Below are 18574 nucleotides of genomic sequence, written 5' to 3' on the forward strand. Positions count from 1 at the left end.
TATACCAGAGAGCAGAGGGTGTGATTGGATGGTAGCCTAGAATTTGGGAGCTCTATGTGCGCATCTTTGCTTTGACCAGATTTTCTGTATGGCTGTGAAATTGCTTAGGATGGGGTTTATCTCAATGAATTTAATTAGAAGAAAGTTGGGGATCTTTTTATGTCTATGCTGATCTTCAGGGATCCATCATTAGAGGATCCCCTGAGAAGCTGGCCCCTTCTCCCTGTATGGGAAGTTACAGAAGGGAACTTCAGATGTTAAAAGCTTTCTGATCTGCATGGTAAGGGACAAACACTAGACGCTGTACCTTAATTGCCTCAGAAATACAGAAGCCTGAGCCATTCAGGTCACTAAGATGTGTAGGAGATAGTCATTTTGTGTCAAAGAATATTTCTCATCTACTGTGAGTGGATTAAGGATCGAGAAAGTGAACCGAAAACTTCTCGCACAGCACTGCAGGATCTAATTTTACTTAAGGACTAGGAGATAAGGAAGTGTCTAACATGACTTTGAAGGTCCCTTCTAACCCAAACCATTCTATGATTTAACAATGTGCCATCTCACTCTTTCTCATCTACTGAGAAACAGAGAAAAACTCTTCTAACCTTCATTTGCCTCAATGCCTAATGTCCTCAGCTGAGACATTGGGAAGAAGTATTTGGAGAGGTGCAGCTGCTGGCAATGAGTCAGCAAAGAAAGGAACTATATTGCCACTTTAACAAAAGCATTTGTCATGAAACACCAGTCATTCATTAAAGGTCTTTTATCCACAATATAGAACAGGACAGTCCCTGCCTAGTTTGAGTTTATGGTTAGGTCTGAAATTGGTTGTTGATTTTATCCCTTGTACCTCCCAGATTTCTTGCTTGCCTTCTTTCAGAGATTTTTACTACCTTTTGATAATTTCCATCTACATAAATCTTTAGGTCCCAGGTCAGCCTAGGACTGCCAATAGGCAATATACGCACATCATTGAAAAGAAGGAGCAGGGTCATGCTGTGTGTCTGGCCATGAGAGTGCCTGCCTACCAGGGACCGCTGCTGAGTGGTTTATAGGGACATGAAACAGTTCCCATCTCCTCCTCCTTTCTTTCTGCTGTCTCCAATACTTTGGATTTCATTTGGACACTTCTTTGTATTTATTTGCCTGCGTTTTCAGTTTTCCAGGGTTTTGGTGGCAGTAGTGGTGGTCAGGCTGAGCCATCCTTCAAGGTGTGTATAGCACAGAGCTTCCCCAGCTAGCTCTGTCACTTTTGGCCTTGGCAGGGTCCTGCAGTTGTAGGTGCTGTGCAACATCCTTCTCATCAAAAAGATTTTAGGCAAAGGTGTTTTGTACAAATCGGACCCTTTTGCCACTGGTTCCTACTGCAGCTTTGCACAGAGGGAGAACAGGGCACTAGAAATGTTGGAGACAAGAGATGTTTCTGAGGCAACCACTCAATTACACAGAGGTTAAAACCCCGATCCTGAAACTACTTGATCCTCAGTTTTCATCACAGCCACCATTGAATCCATAACTATGATTTTGACCAGATTTAACCACTCTAAAATATTTCTTTCAAGTGAATAAGAGACAAGACACATAGGATGCCTTTTTGTCTGGGGTATCTTGACTCCTTCCACGCTGCCCATCACAGTGTGTTTATATTATCTAAAATGGCAGTTTATCCTCTTATTTCTTTTGTTGCAGTACAGCTGCATGACAGTCATGATAATATTTCTATCGCAACTTTCAGAATATACCACTGAAAGCAGTTTTGTAGGAAATGGAAATTATGAGGACTGGAGGGCTGAAAGAAAAATGCTCTTATGTTATAGAATTTGGTTTTTTTGTCTTCTTTTTCGCAGGAACGCTAATGTTGTCGGGAAACAAGAAGAATCAGTGCACCACAGGTGGGAGCAGCACAACAGACTCTGGCTGTCTTCCAGATACAGCATCCACAAAGGCAGTTGCTGTTGCTAGTGATGGCTCATTGAGAAAGAGAAATCCCTCCAAAGGCACCTCCAGATCCAAAGAGATCCAAGCACAGGGCATCCTGAAACCAAAAAACTCTGTCTCCAGAAGCTTGTGCAATATAACAGCTTCATCAAGAACCCCCCTGGAAGAAAACATTCATAGGGAAAACCAGCTCCTAAAAAGTAAGGTACAAATCCTACTGTGGTTGTTAGGAATATGGTTTCAATAATAAGATGAGATCAGACTCAAAGAAAAAAAAGTGAAATAATGGAAATTCAGTCCATTTTAGTCTAGCTTTAAGTGCTGAGCATGAGTCATCTGGTGAGAGATCAATCTACTAATCTGACTGTATACATTGCTATGGTTAATAGAAAACAAGATTAAAATGAGAACTATAGGCTTACTTTGTAAGTAGGTTCAAGGCAATCTTGAAAAAACATTAGAATTGCAGAGTCAGGCAGCCCCAGCTCAACCAAAAAACACCAGGAATGAGGTTATTTTCACAGCCTTGTTCAGATAGCTTTCACTTCTGCAGTCTTTCTCTTTTTTTTGACACAACAGCCTGAACTATGATCATCCACAAGGTTTCAACATGTAAAATGCAATTTCTTGTATTTCAGCACCATTTGGGATATCTTACTTCCAGCATTTATTCATAGAGCTAAAATAGGGATGACATGAGCAGCTGTATTTATGCATAAGGTATTTCTGCAGGAGACAACTGAGATATCCTGTAGATTAGTTTAGCTTTAGTATTAATAGTTTTGTAAGAAATTTACCCCAAAATTACCTTAAAAATACTTTTCTTCTCAGAGTGATTTTTCTTACAGATTTTTTGTAGGCAGGTAGGCAAAACTTCCTCATTATTGACTATAAAGCTACCAAATATAAGACCTATTTAAATGAGAGAAGCCTATGCTCTGGTTTCAGTGCCTGGAGTAAAATCATGCCATTTCCCTAACTGGAAGTGACTTAGATTTACAACAGCGAAGCATTCACTGAGATCTATCAAAGATAAAGTTAATCAGCACCTCTGTAAACCTGGCTTATCGAGGAGTTTAATTTCATGTTCACAGGCTTCAATGGTTTTTCCTTTCCCCCAAAATGCTAACAAGAACAGTATTAGGGAGGAAATACAGTTCAGGCTTTTATAAGGCAAATGTACCCAACACAGATCATTTTAATATGTTTTTTAAGTACAATATAATATGTACAATATGTCATAAAGAGGAAAATATTTTAAGTTTATTGTAACCAAAAATTGAAATAAAACAGTAATGGGCTTTATTCCCAGATATTTAGTTCTAGAAATCAAATTATTTGGCAAGGAAGAAGTGCTCCAGTATGACTTTTCAAAAGAGTTCAGATGGAGCTCTTCTGAAGTTCCTTTGCTAGTTTGGATTAATTCTGTCCTCTATATGAGAGTCTTGTCAGCTCTGATTTTTGCCTCTTTTGGTCCTAATTTTGAGGGTATCGGTCACAGAGCATTAAAGTATAATTACAGCTGTAGAAAATAATCTCTCTTTTTTCTCAATGTGAATTGACAGCTTTTCTAATAATATAATGCATATTAACCTTTTGTTTATTATTTGTTTCATGGAGTCTTTCCACTGGCTAATGTATATATAGAAACGATAAGAAGCAAACTGTATTACCAACAAAGATCAAAATGAGAGTAGTGTTTATGAAAGTCTCAGTATAGTCAAAAAGAAACAGTGTGTGCTTAAGGTCCATAACAACATGATATTTCCTACTATACATGCAATAAGTTGAAATGAACTCAAGCTACAAGTCGCAGCATGATGTCCTTTGTTTTCCATGATGCAACTGTGTCACAGAAGCATCTTGCTTTTGGGAAGCAAATACCAGCAAACGGAGCTAAACACCCGAGTGGTTTAATTGTGCTTCGATGTGATGTCTGGCTTAATGTGAAAGATGCTCTGGGTGTCACAGGGCAGCGAGCAGCACCTATGATTAGATTTGATCTATTCTGCTTAATGAGGCCTATTAATAATACCTTGGTATTCTTATTTCAGAAATTGCCCTCTCTGTCTAATGAGGTGGAGAGCCCAATAAAAAATTAACCATGCACTCTTAATGAACTTTTAAATCTCTCCAAGGCGATTATGAATTCCATGGTTCAAGTGACAAACTGAAGGAGCGTGAGGAGGAGGATGAGCAGGAGGGAGCCAGCAGGGTAACGCTATCCATGGCTCACTCACCACATGCTACTCATGGGCAAAGCGATGCGCTCAGGCAGCCAGAAGCCAGCTCCCAGCCTGAGAAACACCCGCCAGCCCCACGGACACTGCGGGTAAACATCCATTCACTGTGCTTAACAGGGGGATTGGTTTTGTAATTATTATTTTTCCTTTTTCTTTTTTGTTATTTTTATTTTATGGATATTGTTTATTTCCTGGGACATGGCTGAGGGAAGAATCATAGAATCACAGAATAGTTAGGGTTGGAAAGGACCTTGAGATTACCCAGTTCCAACCCCCCCCGCCATGGGCAGGGACACCTCACACTAAACCATGGCACCCAAGGCTCTGTTCAACCTGGCCTTGAACACTGCCAGGGATGGAGCATTCACAACCTCCCTGGGCAACCCATTCCAGTGCCTCAACACGCTCACGGTAAAGAACTTCTCATTATATCTAATCTAAACTTCCCCTGTTTCAGCCTGAACCCATCATCCCTTGTCTTATTGCTACAGTCCCTGACGAAGAGTCCCTCTCTAGCATCCTTACAGGCCCCTTTCAGATACTGGAAGGCTGCTATGAGGTCTCCATGCAGCCTTCTCTTCTCCAGGCTGAACAGACCCAACTTTCTCAGCCTGTCTTCATACAGGAGGTGCTCCAGTCCCTGATCATTCTCATGGCCTCTTCCGGACTTGTTCCAACAGTTCCATGTCCTTTTTCTGTTGAGGATGCCAAGATTTCCTTGGTTGTCTGGTTGTAAAAGCTGCCCGTTTCAAGCCCCAGCTGCCACTCCTGCAGAGGAGCATCTTAAAAATTCAGGGATTTACAAATTTTCCAAAGACACTTTTGAAGTTGTACCTCAAAACTGCCAATTTCTATGAGCAGCCACCATAGGTGCGGATAGGACCCTGGGCTGATACCGAGCCCCAGATGTGCTTTCTTGTCTTCTCTGGTGCACGTTAAAGACCAATCTCCACTCATCCTTTCTGTCTTAAGACATTCCTGAATGTTGAAGCAGCCTTTGACTGGAAAGCATTTTGCTTCTGGCTCATCTGTGAATAGATCTGCATGACAATCTAAATAAACTGGAAAGCTTGTGAACTGTCAGTGACAAGCTGCTTTGGCGATAGGGTGAGACAAGGAAATAGGCAAAACATCAAGAACTTGGATTTGGATAACTTATAAAATATGTGACTCAAAACATATAAACATAGAACAATATGACATATTACATATAAAAATATGTAAGTCTAAAATATGTAATTCAAATATGTGTTCTGGAAATCGGGGTTTTTCAAAGGTTCTCCTTTGTCTGATGTGGTAATGTCACACCAGGGCAGCTTTCTGACTGTGAAAGGAAGTAAAGACAGATGGAAAGGCAGTTTGCTAACTTTAGTACAGATGAGCAATCCCTTTCATTGATAATCTCTGACTGAACCCAGTTAGATGCATATCACCTTTTTCCTTCCTTTTGACTCTTTCCAATGAAGCAGTTTCCCTGTTTCTTGGATGTAGTAATCATAAAGGTCTTTTCCAACTTAATTGATTCTATGTAGGAAGCATTAGAAATCCACAAGCCTCAGTTCATCTGTCGTTCACGAGAAAGGCTGAAGAGGCTTGAAGAAATGGTCCAGCTGAGGAAAGCCCAGCAGAGAGAAACTCCTTCAACCAACCAAGGAGCTCCTCCTCGCAAGTCTGCCTCAACATCCACTTCGAGCAGAAGAAAGCAATTCACTGTTCCTCACCCTCTCAGTGGTAAGCTGAATCGTGACCAGCAACTGGTCTGTAGCTGTCTTTGAACTCTTGCCACATTTATAGTGTTTCCATATTAATTTTGTGACACGTTTCTGTTTCACCCCACCAATGCTCCAGCATCTGTCCTAATACTCAAAGCAGAAAGTTTCTGAAGCACAGAGATGGGTCAATAGGAATAAGATCTTTTCTGTGGCACTGGAAGGAGACCACCTTGGTGCCTTTCTGTCATTGTCACATGCAATTGTGTTCAGCATGGTTCAAGTTGCTGCTAGTTGTAGAGATGATAGCAATAAATAGCATTTCACACCTCTCACATCTTACAGAAGGAATAGTTGTAGGGAGAGAAGTGACAGGTAAAGGGATAGGTGGGATTTGGGAGTAGGAGTCCCAGTCCAGTCTTCATAGCAGCTTCAGATGTGGACTTGCCACTTGGCTCATGGAGCACTCAGCAGCGAGCTGTCTGTGGAAGAGCACTTGTCTGCCCAGAGCTGTGTGCAAGGCTGCTAAATCAGTGCATCTAAACTCTGATTTCCTCATTCAAGTTGATTATGTTGGGCTATTACCCTAGTGGTAAAAGGACTTAATATCCAGCGAGTAAAATAGTTCTCTCTGAGAAGCTCCCTCCCAATAGTACCTCTGTAAATATTATCTAGATACAGGATATTCAATAAATTACTTTTGATTTTCTTTCTTTTTTTTCTTTTTTTTTTTATTTTAATTGCCATCTGGCTGTTACTTAATTCAGTTGACTAAAGGAAAAGATTGATTTGATTGATTGCCATTGCTCTTTACACTTTGGTTTTAAATCTGGCTGTTTGAAGCCATGTTATTCCTCTGAAGAGTAAATCAATAGAAAACACTAAATGAGATGGGCCACCTGGAACAAGCAGGAAAGAAAACCTTTGATGTCCTCAACACTGGGAAACACTTCCTGGGGAATGAGATTAGGTGCAGGAAAGCTGGGTCTAGTCCCCATCTTGGGCTCTTTTCCTGCTTTGCATTGCAGAGAACCAATTGCTTTCGCTACAGCTGTGCTGTTTGTAGTGGTATGATAGCATCTATCTTTCATCAGGTAGGAAATGTGTTTTTATAGTAAGAACTAAATAAACAGAAGTAAACAAAGCACAAAACACAAGTTGTATTTAAAAGACTCACTAAAATCCATTCCCTCACCTCCATTATCCAAGTTAATTTCCCTGGGTTGAGAGCTCTCGGGGCCACACTGCCCTGCAGTGCTGGGGCTCTGCACCAGCACCAGAAAGCTCTCCCAGCAGTGGCACAGGCCAGGAGTTAGTCATATATCTTAGAAGAAACGGCAAATATCTCCCCCTTTGGTTGGCTTCAACAGTCCCTCAAACCATTCTCCAAATACATTATGAAACAACAAAGAAAGGTTGAACCTATTTCTCCTGAAATTATAATTAAAGATTAATCTTTATGCTTGCTTAACGAGCAATAAAAGCATAATATTGAAATATATTAATTATTCAAGTAAATTACTATTTCCCTCTTTCAGCGGCTAGTCTTTAAAGAGAAATTTGTCTAAAGAGAATCTTTAGTCTCTGCAACACATCTGCCCTCATGTAATTTTCTGTTTGTGAGATCTTCATATTTTTGTAATGACAAAAGTGTCACTTTAAGCATAACTGTGATTAATATTGGAAATCCTAGACCCCCAATAAAGCACAACTGCATAGGCTGCAGTCCAGAGGGCCGTGTAGGAGTGTACCAAGCGTATTTAATTTGCTCCGAGTCCTGACAGTTGGTATTTTAGGGCTTCTCCTGGTGGATGCTGTTGTGCAGAAGGATTAGCAGCATCATTAATGAGGCCCAGAGTGGAGGGTCTTGGTTTCCTACCCATGCTCCCAAGTTTTTCTTGCTTGCAGAAGAGACAAGGGCTTCTCTCTCATGCTCACGAAGGATGTCTGTGTTCTTCTGATGTCTCTGCTGATTACATCCCCATTCCACCAGGGTCGCAGCCTCTCCTTCCCTTCCTTTGTTGTCATCATTATTCTGTATTCTCTGGAAAGGCCATTTTAGCATGTAAAATGTGCTTTTACAGCAATGAAGGTCTTTGTGTCATGTATTAGAAAACAAAAGGAAAATGGAAGGAAAATGCAACTGTAGGGGTGCAAGAACAGTTCCATTTACTGAGATGAGATGTGGACACCAATATCCCAGTGATTTAAGGATGCCATTTCATATTACAGCCTGAAGCAAGGCAGACTGTGGGCACAAGCAGCAGTGTCACCGCCTGCTCTGTCTCTGCATGTGGCCCATCCGTGGCCCACCCATTTCAGTTGGATCAGTGAGCTGATATAGCAGGAGCTGCTTTTTACTTATTTTTAATTATTTTTTCTTAGGATTTTGGTTATTATTAATTAGGTTTCCCTCTTTGAGGTTCGGATCAAATGACTGGTCCAGCTCATCAAACAGTGGTGTGATCAGATGAACTGGCACAGGGGAGGCAGGAGGAAAGGTGGAAGGTGGTGAGGGAAGAGAGCAGCATTGCCTCCCAAAGCACACATGGCAGGGTTCATCCCTGATTCTGTATTTCAAAACCAGTTCTTCAAGTGGTAAAGAGCCTGCGGTTTATGCAGGGGTCAAACTGGCCAGAAGAGCAAAAATACCATCCTACAGCGTGTCTGTATGTCATGGAGTCCTGTAATGGTTTGGGTTGGAAGGGACCTTAAAGCTCATCCAGCTCCAACTCCTGCCACGGGCAGGGACACCTTCCACTAGAGCAGCTTGCTCCAAGCCCCTGTGTCCAACCTGGCCTTGAGCACTGCCAGGGATGGGGCAGCCACAGCTTCTCTGGGCACCCTGTGCCAGCGCCTCAGCACCCTCCCAGGGAAGAGCTTCTGCCTAAGAGCTCATCTCAGTCTCCCCTCTGGCAGGTTAAAGCCATTCCCCTTGTCCTGTCCTCACAGGCCCTTGTCCAAAGCCCCTCTCCAGGTTTCTTGTTGGCCCCTTTAGGTACTATCCAAACACAGTAAGTCCTGAATGCCACCTCCATCTCTGGTTGTACCTGGGTTAGTCAGCTGTGGTCCAGAAGTGGATGACTGTGACACCAACCCTGGGAACAGGGGGTGTGGCTGAGGCTCAGTGTTGTGTTATTGCAATCGTTGCTTTCCAGGGTACCCTCCAGTTGTCCTGGGTGCCCTGCCCTATGTCCTCCTTACAGTGCCATGTACATTCCTGTAGTCATCTGGAAGTTTATGCCTCTTGCAGCCATGTATAAAGACGAAAACAGTGATGATGACTAGACCTCAGTCATCATTAGAAGTCAAGGGAACTGGGCAGCTCTGTAGACGCAAGACAGTTGCTTTGCCACATCCCCATAGCCACTGGCATTTTATTTGGTGGTTCTTCTGTTTTCCCTGCTAGTCTTAAGAAATCTCTCCCAGCCACAGATAGCCCTCAGGTTTTTTGGTCTCGGGAAGCAGGCAGCTTTTCCACAGCAACACACATTGAAACAACCCTTGAAATTAAGAACCCAAGAGAGTAAAATGATGACCCGGAAACTTGCTTAAGTATACAGAATTGTACTGATGGCACCTCTAGGCTTCAGAGTGTGATCTTGTGGTTGTCTTTTTCAGTTTGATGGTTTCCTGCTTTCTCGTTTTTCCTCTTTCCTGATGTCTTTGGGATTTGTAGAGGTAGAGCGCTGAGGCTCCAAGGTTCACAGGGCTCATTGCCAGGACGCCCTCATACACTTTCAAACAGTCTTTTTCCTAAGAGCAATTTGTCTGATGAGTTTAATTTCCACTGACCCCAACACAGTGACCCCAGGGATGGATTAGAGGCACTTCTGTGGCTGGGTGCAGAAGCAGCATGTGTCTGTGCAGCCCCGAGGTGCTCGCAGAGCTGGTAGCTGCAGCACACTTACTGCAAGCACTGGCAATGGCATTAGTTATTGAATTAGTTTTCCACCACCCAAGGCCATTCCCTGTCCATTCCCCACATGCACATCCATGCCCATGGGGGAAGGCAGCACAGGAGAGGTGGGATTGTCCCCTTGGACAATCTGCTGTTGTGGCAGATGTCAATGGGGATTAAACCACAGCCTGAGGCTTTTTCTCTTTGCACTGGACAAGTTTGTTGCAATTATCTCTCTGAAATAAGCTTGTTTATGTGCTTCTGAACTCAAAGCTTTTGTTTCAATAAAATGGTTTTCACCCAGAAATAAGAGCACTGACCTTCAGAGATTTTTCTCCATCCGAGATTATTCCATCAGACTGAAGTGTCTTTACTGAAAACATGAAAAGATTAGCTAGGACTAATCATTCCAGTGTTTTTACAGTGTTGTTACAACTTTAGTTTCTTAAAGAGAGAAAGAAATAATTGGCATTCGACATCATTCCCATACAAATACCAACATCTGTGCAGTTCCCGTTTAACCTTCCCATCCAAAACCCCCCAAGTTGTTTTAATTGTAAGTCATGGGCAGGATTTTCCGAAGCCCTGAAAGGAATCTTAACAACACGAAAGTGTTGATCCTGCAGAAGGTTTTAACATCACAAGAGCACTTTGAAGGCAGAGAACCTGCAACTCTCACACTCGCTTTTGTGCAGTGCAATGTGTGCTGCTGCATTAGGAGAGTGCTAATTAGTCCAAGATAGACTACTCGGCTGTTGACTATGTCGAGCAAATTAGACATCCCACTGTGATGAACTGAATAGAAACAATGCCCAAATAACTGGATTTAAATCTCCAAAACCTTAATGTAATTACTCCAGTGACAGGACTACCAGCTGTTTATAGGCCTTTAAGTCTGCATAATTGTCGTGGTTTAAACCCAGTCAGGTAACTTGTTCACTCACTCCCAGTGAGTGGTGCCAAGCTGACAACAATCAAGGTCCGTGTTCGTCTCCCCCCCCCTCCCTGCACCGGGGCTCTCCCCTTCCCCGCTCCCGGAGGAACGGGGAGGAGGATCGAGAGAGTGCAACTCCTACGGGTTGAGACAAGAACAGTCCAGCAACAAATCACCACCGCTACTATCAGCTAAAACAATGATAAGGGAAAATAACAAGGGAAGAGAATACGATACCACCGGCCAAGAAAACGAGTTCCACCCGGAAGCTCCTGTCCTTCCGGGTAACTCCCAGTTACCCCCCACCCCGGGCATGACGTGCTGTGGTATGGAATACCTCCCCGGCCAGCCCGGGTCAGGCGCCCCGTCTCTGCTTCCTCACAGCCTCCCCTCCTCCCTGGCAGAGCATGAGCCTCACAGAGTCCTTGGTCAGGGTAAACATCACTTAGCAACAACCGAAAACATCGGCTTCACCAACGCTGTTCTCAAAACTAGAAGTCAAAACACAGCACTGCACCAGCTAACACAAAGGAAAAAACATGACTGCTACTGCTGAACCCAGGACATTATCCACCCCTTATTCCATACCATTCACGTCGTGCTCAGATCCCACATTTTCAATACACCATCGCTCTCCCACATATATACATCCATATACATACAGACCAAGAGGAAAAAAAATCATTTTCTTAGTGCATGGACCAATCCCTATAATGCTGCCGAGTCCATTCGGTCCATGATGTTCCAAGTTCATTCTCTGTTGGGATGATGGCTGGAGGGAAGTCAGGGCCAGTCGCTGGTGACCTGGAGACATCTAGTTGATGGGCTATAAAAGCATTACACAGCAGGCAACAGCATACAATTGAGTTCACTGGCTGTTTTCCCCTAAAATCAAATCCCCTTGAGGTATACATCGGACTTCCCCATCTTCCCGCATTACCCACCAAGTATATCCAGGTCCCTGAGCAAAAGCAATCCCACGAGTGGGTTTGCCTTTACCTGAAGCAGGAATAACCCAGACTGTCTTCCCCAGCAAATTCTTCATATGCACCACGGGAACTTTGTCCCCCTCTACAATATGTAAAAGTTCTGACTGGGCTGGGCCGGCCCTGTTGGCAGATCCTCTGGTGTTGACCAACCAGGTGGCCTTTGGTAAATGTGTATCCCAATGCTTGAAAGTTCCCCCACCCATCGCTCTCAGTGTAGTTTTTAACAGCCCATTGTACCGTTCGATTTTCCCAGAGGCTGGTGCATGGTAGGGGATGTGATATACCCACTCAATGCCATGCTCTTTGGCCCAAATATCTATAAGGTTATTCCGGAAATGAGTCCCATTGTCTGACTCAATTCTCTCTGGGGTGCCGTGTCGCCACAAAATCTGTTTCTCAAGGCCCAGGATGGTGTTCCGGGCAGTGGCATGGGGCACAGCGTATGTTTCCAGCCACCCGGTGGTTGCTTCCACCATGGTAAGCACATGGCGCTTGCCTTGGCGGGTTGGTGGCAGTGTGATATAGTCAATCTGCCAGGCCTCCCCATATTTATACTTCAACCATCGTCCTCCATACCAAAGAGGCTTTAACCGCTTGGCTTGTTTAATTGCAGCACATGTTTCACACTCATGAATAACCTGGGCAATAGTGTCCATTGTTAAGTCCACCCCTCGGTCACGGGCCCATCTATATGTTGCATCTCTGCCCTGATGGCCTGAAGTGTCATGGGCCCACCGGGCCAAAAATAATTCACCTTTATGTTGCCAATCTAAGTCCATCTGAGCCACTTCAATCTTAGCCGCTTTATCCACTTGTTGGTTGTTCTGGTGTTCCTCAGTGGCCCGACTCTTGGGTACATGGGCATCTACATGACGTACCTTCACCACCAGGTTCTGCACCCGGGCAGCAATATCTTTCCACAGTGCAGCAGCCCAGATGGGTTTACCTCTGCGTTGCCAGTTGCTCTGCTTCCATTGCTTCAACCACCCCCACAGGGCATTTGCCACCATCCATGAGTCAGTATAGAGATAAAGTACTGGCCACTTTTCTCGTTCAGCAATGTCCAGGGCCAGCTGGATGGCTTTCACCTCGGCAAATTGACTCGATTCACCCTCTCCTTCAGCAGTTTCTGCAACTTGTCGTCCAGGACTCCATACAGCTGCCTTCCATCTCCGATGCTTTCCCACAATACGGCAAGAGCCATCAGTAAACAAGGCATACTGCTTTTCACTTTCTGACAGTTTATTATATGGTGGGGCCTCTTCAGCACGCACCACCTCCTCCTCTGGTGACATTCCGAAATCTTTGCCCTCTGGCCAGTCCATGATGACTTCTAGAATGCCTGGACGACTGGGATTTCCTATTCGAGTTCGTTGTGTAATTAGTGCAGCCCATTTACTCCATGTAGCATCAGTTGCATGATGTGTAGAGGAGACCCTGCCTTTGAACATCCAGCCCAGCACGGGCAGCCGGGGTGCCAGGAGGAGCTGTGCTTCAGTGCCAATCACTTCCGAAGCAGCTCGAACCCCTTCATAGGCTGCCAGTATCTCTTTCTCAGTTGGGGTATAGCTGGCCTCAGATCCTTTGTATCCCCGACTCCAAAAGCCGAGGGGTCGACCTCGAGTCTCCCCTGGAGCTTTCTGCCAGAGGCTCCAGGTAGGACCGTTCTCCCCAGCTGCAGTGTACAGCACATTTTTTACATCTGGTCCGGTTCGGACTGGTCCAAGGGCTACTGCATGAACTATCTCGCGTTTAATTTGCTCAAAGGCTTGTTGCTGCTCAGGGCCCCATTTAAAATCATTCTTCTTCCGGGTCACATGATAGAGAGGGCTTACAATCGAACTGTAATTTGGGATGTGCATTCTCCAGAACCCCACTGCACCCAAGAAAGCTTGCGTTTCTTTCTTATTAGTTGGTGGAGACATTGCTGTTATCTTGTTGATCACATCTGTGGGGATCTGTCTACGTCCATCTTGCCATTTTATTCCCAAAAATTGTATCTCCTGTGCAGGTCCCTTGACCTTACTCCGTTTTATGGCAAAACCGGCTTTCAGCAGGATTTGGATTATTTTCCTCCCTTTCTCAAAGACTTCTTCCGCTGTATCGCCCCACACAATAATGTCATCAATGTATTGCAGGTGTTCTGGAGCTTGCCCCTGTTCCAGTGCAGTCTGGATCAGTCCATGGCAAATGGTAGGGCTGTGTTTCCACCCCTGGGGCAGTCGGTTCCAAGTGAACTGGACACCCCTCCAAGTAAAAGCAAACTGTGGCCTGCACTCTGCTGCCAAAGGAATGGAGAAAAATGCATTGGCAATATCAATCGTGGCATACCACTTGGCTGCTTTTGACTCTAGTTCATACTGAAGTTCTAGCATGTCCGGTACGGCAGCACTCAATGGTGGTGTGACTTCATTCAGGCCACGATAGTCTACTGTTAGTCTCCATTCTCCATTAGACTTTCGCACTGGCCATATGGGGCTATTGAAGGGTGAGCGGGTCCTGCTGATCACCCCCTGACTCTCCAGTCTACGGATCAGCTGATGGATGGGAATCAGGGAGTCTCGGTTGGTGCGATATTGCCGCCGGTGCACTGTTGTGGTCGCAATTGGCACTTGTTGTTCTTCAACTTTCAGCAACCCCACAGCAGAGGGATCTTCTGAGAGACCAGGCAAGGTGGACAGCTGCTCAATTTCCTCAGTCTCCAAAGCAGCAATACCAAAAGCCCACCGGTACCCTTTTGGGTCTTTGAAGTACCCTCTCTTGAGGTAGTCTATGCCGAGGATGCATGGAGCCTCTGGACCAGTCACAATAGGGTGCTTTTGCCACTCCCTCCCAGTCAGGCTGATTTCAGCCTCCAGCACAGTCAACTCTTGGGATCCTCCTGTTACTCCAGAAATATAGATGGGTTCCACCCCTTGACAGCTTGATGGCATCAGGGTACACTGTGCACCGGTATCTACTAGAGCCTTATACTTCTGTGGGACTGATGTGCCAGGCCATCTGATCCACACAGTCCAGTAAATCCGATTGTCCCCTACCTCCACCTGGCTGGAGGCAGGGCCCCTCTAATGGTCGTCACAGCATTGGACACTTAAGTCGTGTTGAAAGGGATTATTCTTCGTTATCACAGGAGCTGGAGTAAAATCAGCTCTTCCACTCCATCTGGGAAACTGCTCACCAGAAACTGAAGCCGTAGCTCTCATGGGACGATCAGTCTTGGCCCTTGCTCCCCTCTTCAGTTCACTCACCCGTTCCTCCAAAGCTGAAGTAGGTTTTCCATCCCACTTTGTCATGTCTTCTCCGTGATCCAGCAGGTAAAACCATAGGGTACCCCGTGGCGTATACCTTCTGTATCTCCTCTCTTGAACAATAGGACGTCTTTTGTTAATAGCTGAGACGCGTGTTGGTACACGTGAGGAGCTGGATAAATCAGATACATCGTCCCTCAATTTGTCGAGGTCCTGGGACAGTTTTTTCACAGCTGAGATGATGGAAGGAGTGAGATTGTCTTCGAACTCTCGGAGTTTATGAACCATTTCATCCACTGTTAGTGGTACTATGTCATTCCAGGTCACTGTTGCCAATGAATGGGCATATGATGACGGTGCATTCCGTGTAAGTTTTCGCCACATGGGTCGTGTACATTCAACTTCATCTGGATCTATAGGTGTATCCCCGTTATTCGGCTTGATGTGATAGATCATCTCTACGATGGCCGATTCCCTCAGAGACTGGATGCCTTTGTCTATAGTAGTCCACTTGGCCGAACGACTCGTAACATCGTCCTTGTACGGAAACCTTTCTTTCACAGCTGCCAAGAGCCTCCTCCAAAGGCTGAGGGACTTTTTCTCTCTAGCAATTGCTTTGTCAATTCCCCCTTCTCTAGCAAGTGATCCCAGCTGCTTGGCTTCTGTACCTTCTAGTTCGTGACCATCGGCCCCATTGTCCCAGCATCGGAGTAACCAGGTGATGATGTGCTCCCCTGGTTGACGGGTAAAATCTTTTCGCATATTCCGCAGCTCGGTTGAGGTCCGAGGTCGAGAAGTTACCTCTTCTTCTTCTTCTTCGTCATGTGAGGATGACTCCTGATCAGATTCTGGGCCGGGTGGTGAATTCATTGGTTCTTCATCTCGCTTCACCCTTTTTGCCTCCTTTTTGCTTGTTCTCTTGCGTACAGGGGCAACCGATATTGGTACGAATTGGTCCTCTGGTTTGGCTGCAGTGATTATCACTGTGGTTTGAGTAGCGACTGTACTTGTTGCTGGGGGTGGTGTAGCTACCGTGCTTGGAGCTGGGGTAACCGCGCTGTCTGTTGCAGTTGAAGTTTGAGCAGCTGCTGTACTTGCCACTGGGGTAGCTGCGCAGTTCATTGCAGCCAAAGTTTGAGTAGCGACTGTCGCTTTGCCCTCAAATCCGCCGACATTCTTTTCCTTTTGAAGGTGCTGGATAGTGTTGAACAAGGCCCTGTAAGCATAGGCCAAGCCCCAGCACGTTGCCGTGATTTGTCCATCTCTGGTATGGCCAGAATGACCACACACCTCATTTAAGTGTTTTACTAATTCTTCTGGATTTTGCAGTTGTTCGGTAGTGAAATTCCAAAATACTGGGGGGGCCCACTGACCTAGATACTTGCCCATACTATCCCACACACCCTGCCACTCATGGCTGTCCAGCCTCTGGGAAAATCTCTCGGTCCTCCTACATCGTCGTTTGACCCCAGACAAGACCCAAACCTGAATCTGCTTAACTCTTGAAATCAGTAGTGGGCAAAACACACTCTGTATGCGTGTTAGCATGGTGATTCCCATCACCATCAGCAAACAAGTCTCAAGAGCATTAAAAGGCCATTTAAAAAATTCGAAACTCTCAAATGTAAATGGTCTGGGGGGACGACTAGGAGGGTAAAAGGATGTCTCCTTCACAGGTTGAGCACCTGAGAAGGAGAAAAAAGATGTGTAATTGCTAAGCACCTCCATCATATACCTCCCAAAGTATAAAGGTGGTGACCACACTGGGAACATAAGCCAGATCAGTTTCATGATCAATGATTCTATTGTATTACAAGTCATTACCATAAAGTACAATGGGATAAAAACCTTAGCCCAAGCCCCACACTTGAAAAACACTAATACAGCCAATACCGGATGGACGTAAGATATGGTATACTGAAACTGTGAGATCAAGAGGAAAAACCTTGAGAGCCAATAAATCAGCATTGTGACGAGTGACTATCAATCCAGTCAGATCTGTTCTTATCTCAACCCCTCGTGCCCCACGTTGGGCGCCAAAAAGAACTGTCGTGGTTTAAACCCAGTCAGGTAACTTGTTCACTCACTCCCAGTGAGTGGTGCCAAGCTGACAACAATCAAGGTCCGTGTTCGTCTCCCCCCCCCTCCCTGCACCGGGGCTCTCCCCTTCCCCGCTCCCGGAGGAACGGGGAGGAGGATCGAGAGAGTGCAACTCCTACGGGTTGAGACAAGAACAGTCCAGCAACAAATCACCACCGCTACTATCAGCTAAAACAATGATAAGGGAAAATAACAAGGGAAGAGAATACGATACCACCGGCCAAGAAAACGAGTTCCACCCGGAAGCTCCTGTCCTTCCGGGTAACTCCCAGTTACCCCCCACCCCGGGCATGACGTGCTGTGGTATGGAATACCTCCCCGGCCAGCCCGGGTCAGGCGCCCCGTCTCTGCTTCCTCACAGCCTCCCCTCCTCCCTGGCAGAGCATGAGCCTCACAGAGTCCTTGGTCAGGGTAAACATCACTTAGCAACAACCGAAAACATCGGCTTCACCAACGCTGTTCTCAAAACTAGAAGTCAAAACACAGCACTGCACCAGCTAACACAAAGGAAAAAACATGACTGCTACTGCTGAACCCAGGACAATAATGAACAGCCTTGTGATCTTAGTGTACGCAAGCACTTTGAGGGCTTTCAAGGAAATTTCTCAGGCACATATGGTTTTTTCTTACCTTCCATTTTCCTTCCCTTCGCGAGGGTGGTGGTTCATTGGAAACGGCAATGTAAGTTGAATGTTAGCGTTCAACCCCTGCCATGGTGCCTGCTGTGTTTTCTCTGGATTTGTTTCCAAATCCTGTATCTTTAGTACTGCTTCGGAGTCAGGTTTATACCTCCTCAGTAGTGATTCTAAACCTCTTCAAAAAGCTTTCTTGTAACTGCAAAAAGCCTGGGGGGGGTGAGGATTGCTGTTTGTTTGCTGGTGTTTTCAAGGGGTTGGTTTCTTAAGAAGCTTTAAGCCAGGGAGGTTTTTGTTTGGGCTGTGGAGAGAGGAGGAGATGGTAATCGCAGGATTTAGAGTAAGTGCACAGCCAGCAAATCCTGCAGTTGTTAATGTGCATCCCTTGTGGTCTTCAGATGTCGTTGGTGGCTGAGGAGATGTCTGCAGCCGCCAGCACATCTCTAATCACGTGTGATTTCAGTTGTGCCATTTCTCAGGTTCCTTTTCTCCATCACTCACAGTTAGCAGTAGTGCCCCCGACCCTGTTGGCACCAGGTTTCTTGGTCAAGGCTGACAGCTCTGAATGAAGACTAAGCTGCAGCAAGGTAACTGAATTAGGAAGAGGAATGACCTATTTTTGAGATAGTATTCTTCATCACGTTTATTAGAGCAGTGGCGATGAGTCAGCACAGCAGTGCATCATTGCAGGTCATTGGCACTGGGTGACAAGGTCCCTTGGGAGCCTGATGCTCAGACTTACTGTGACGACAGGGGAAGAGGTGATGGAGTGAATGGGGTGGCATCATGTCCCCTCTGTGCCCTCATCCTCATGAAGGGGGGAGATAGCCAGCCCCTGTGCAAGGAAGGTGGCAATAAATCGGAGAATCTTCAAATC

General features: G+C 45.5%; 1 protein-coding gene across 2 annotated transcripts in view; it reads left to right on the forward strand.

Annotated features, from left to right (window-relative positions):
* The window catches only part of CUNH10orf90 (chromosome unknown C10orf90 homolog), a 77627-nt gene that overhangs the window by 49809 nt on the left and 9244 nt on the right, over positions 1-18574 (forward strand). For both annotated transcript variants that reach the window (XM_061478563.1, XM_061478564.1), the window contains exons 4-6: positions 1848-2138; positions 4077-4270; positions 5714-5912. In XM_061478563.1, the coding sequence (XP_061334547.1) occupies positions 1848-2138; positions 4077-4270; positions 5714-5912 (684 nt within the window). The remainder of the gene's footprint in view (positions 1-1847; positions 2139-4076; positions 4271-5713; positions 5913-18574) is intronic.

The sequence above is a fragment of the Pezoporus flaviventris genome, unplaced genomic scaffold (assembly GCF_033815535.1).
Source record: "Pezoporus flaviventris isolate CSIRO_AGI_PZ_B2104156 unplaced genomic scaffold, CSIRO_AGI_Pfla_v1 ptg000129l, whole genome shotgun sequence".
Taxonomy (NCBI): Eukaryota; Metazoa; Chordata; class Aves; order Psittaciformes; family Psittacidae; genus Pezoporus; species Pezoporus flaviventris.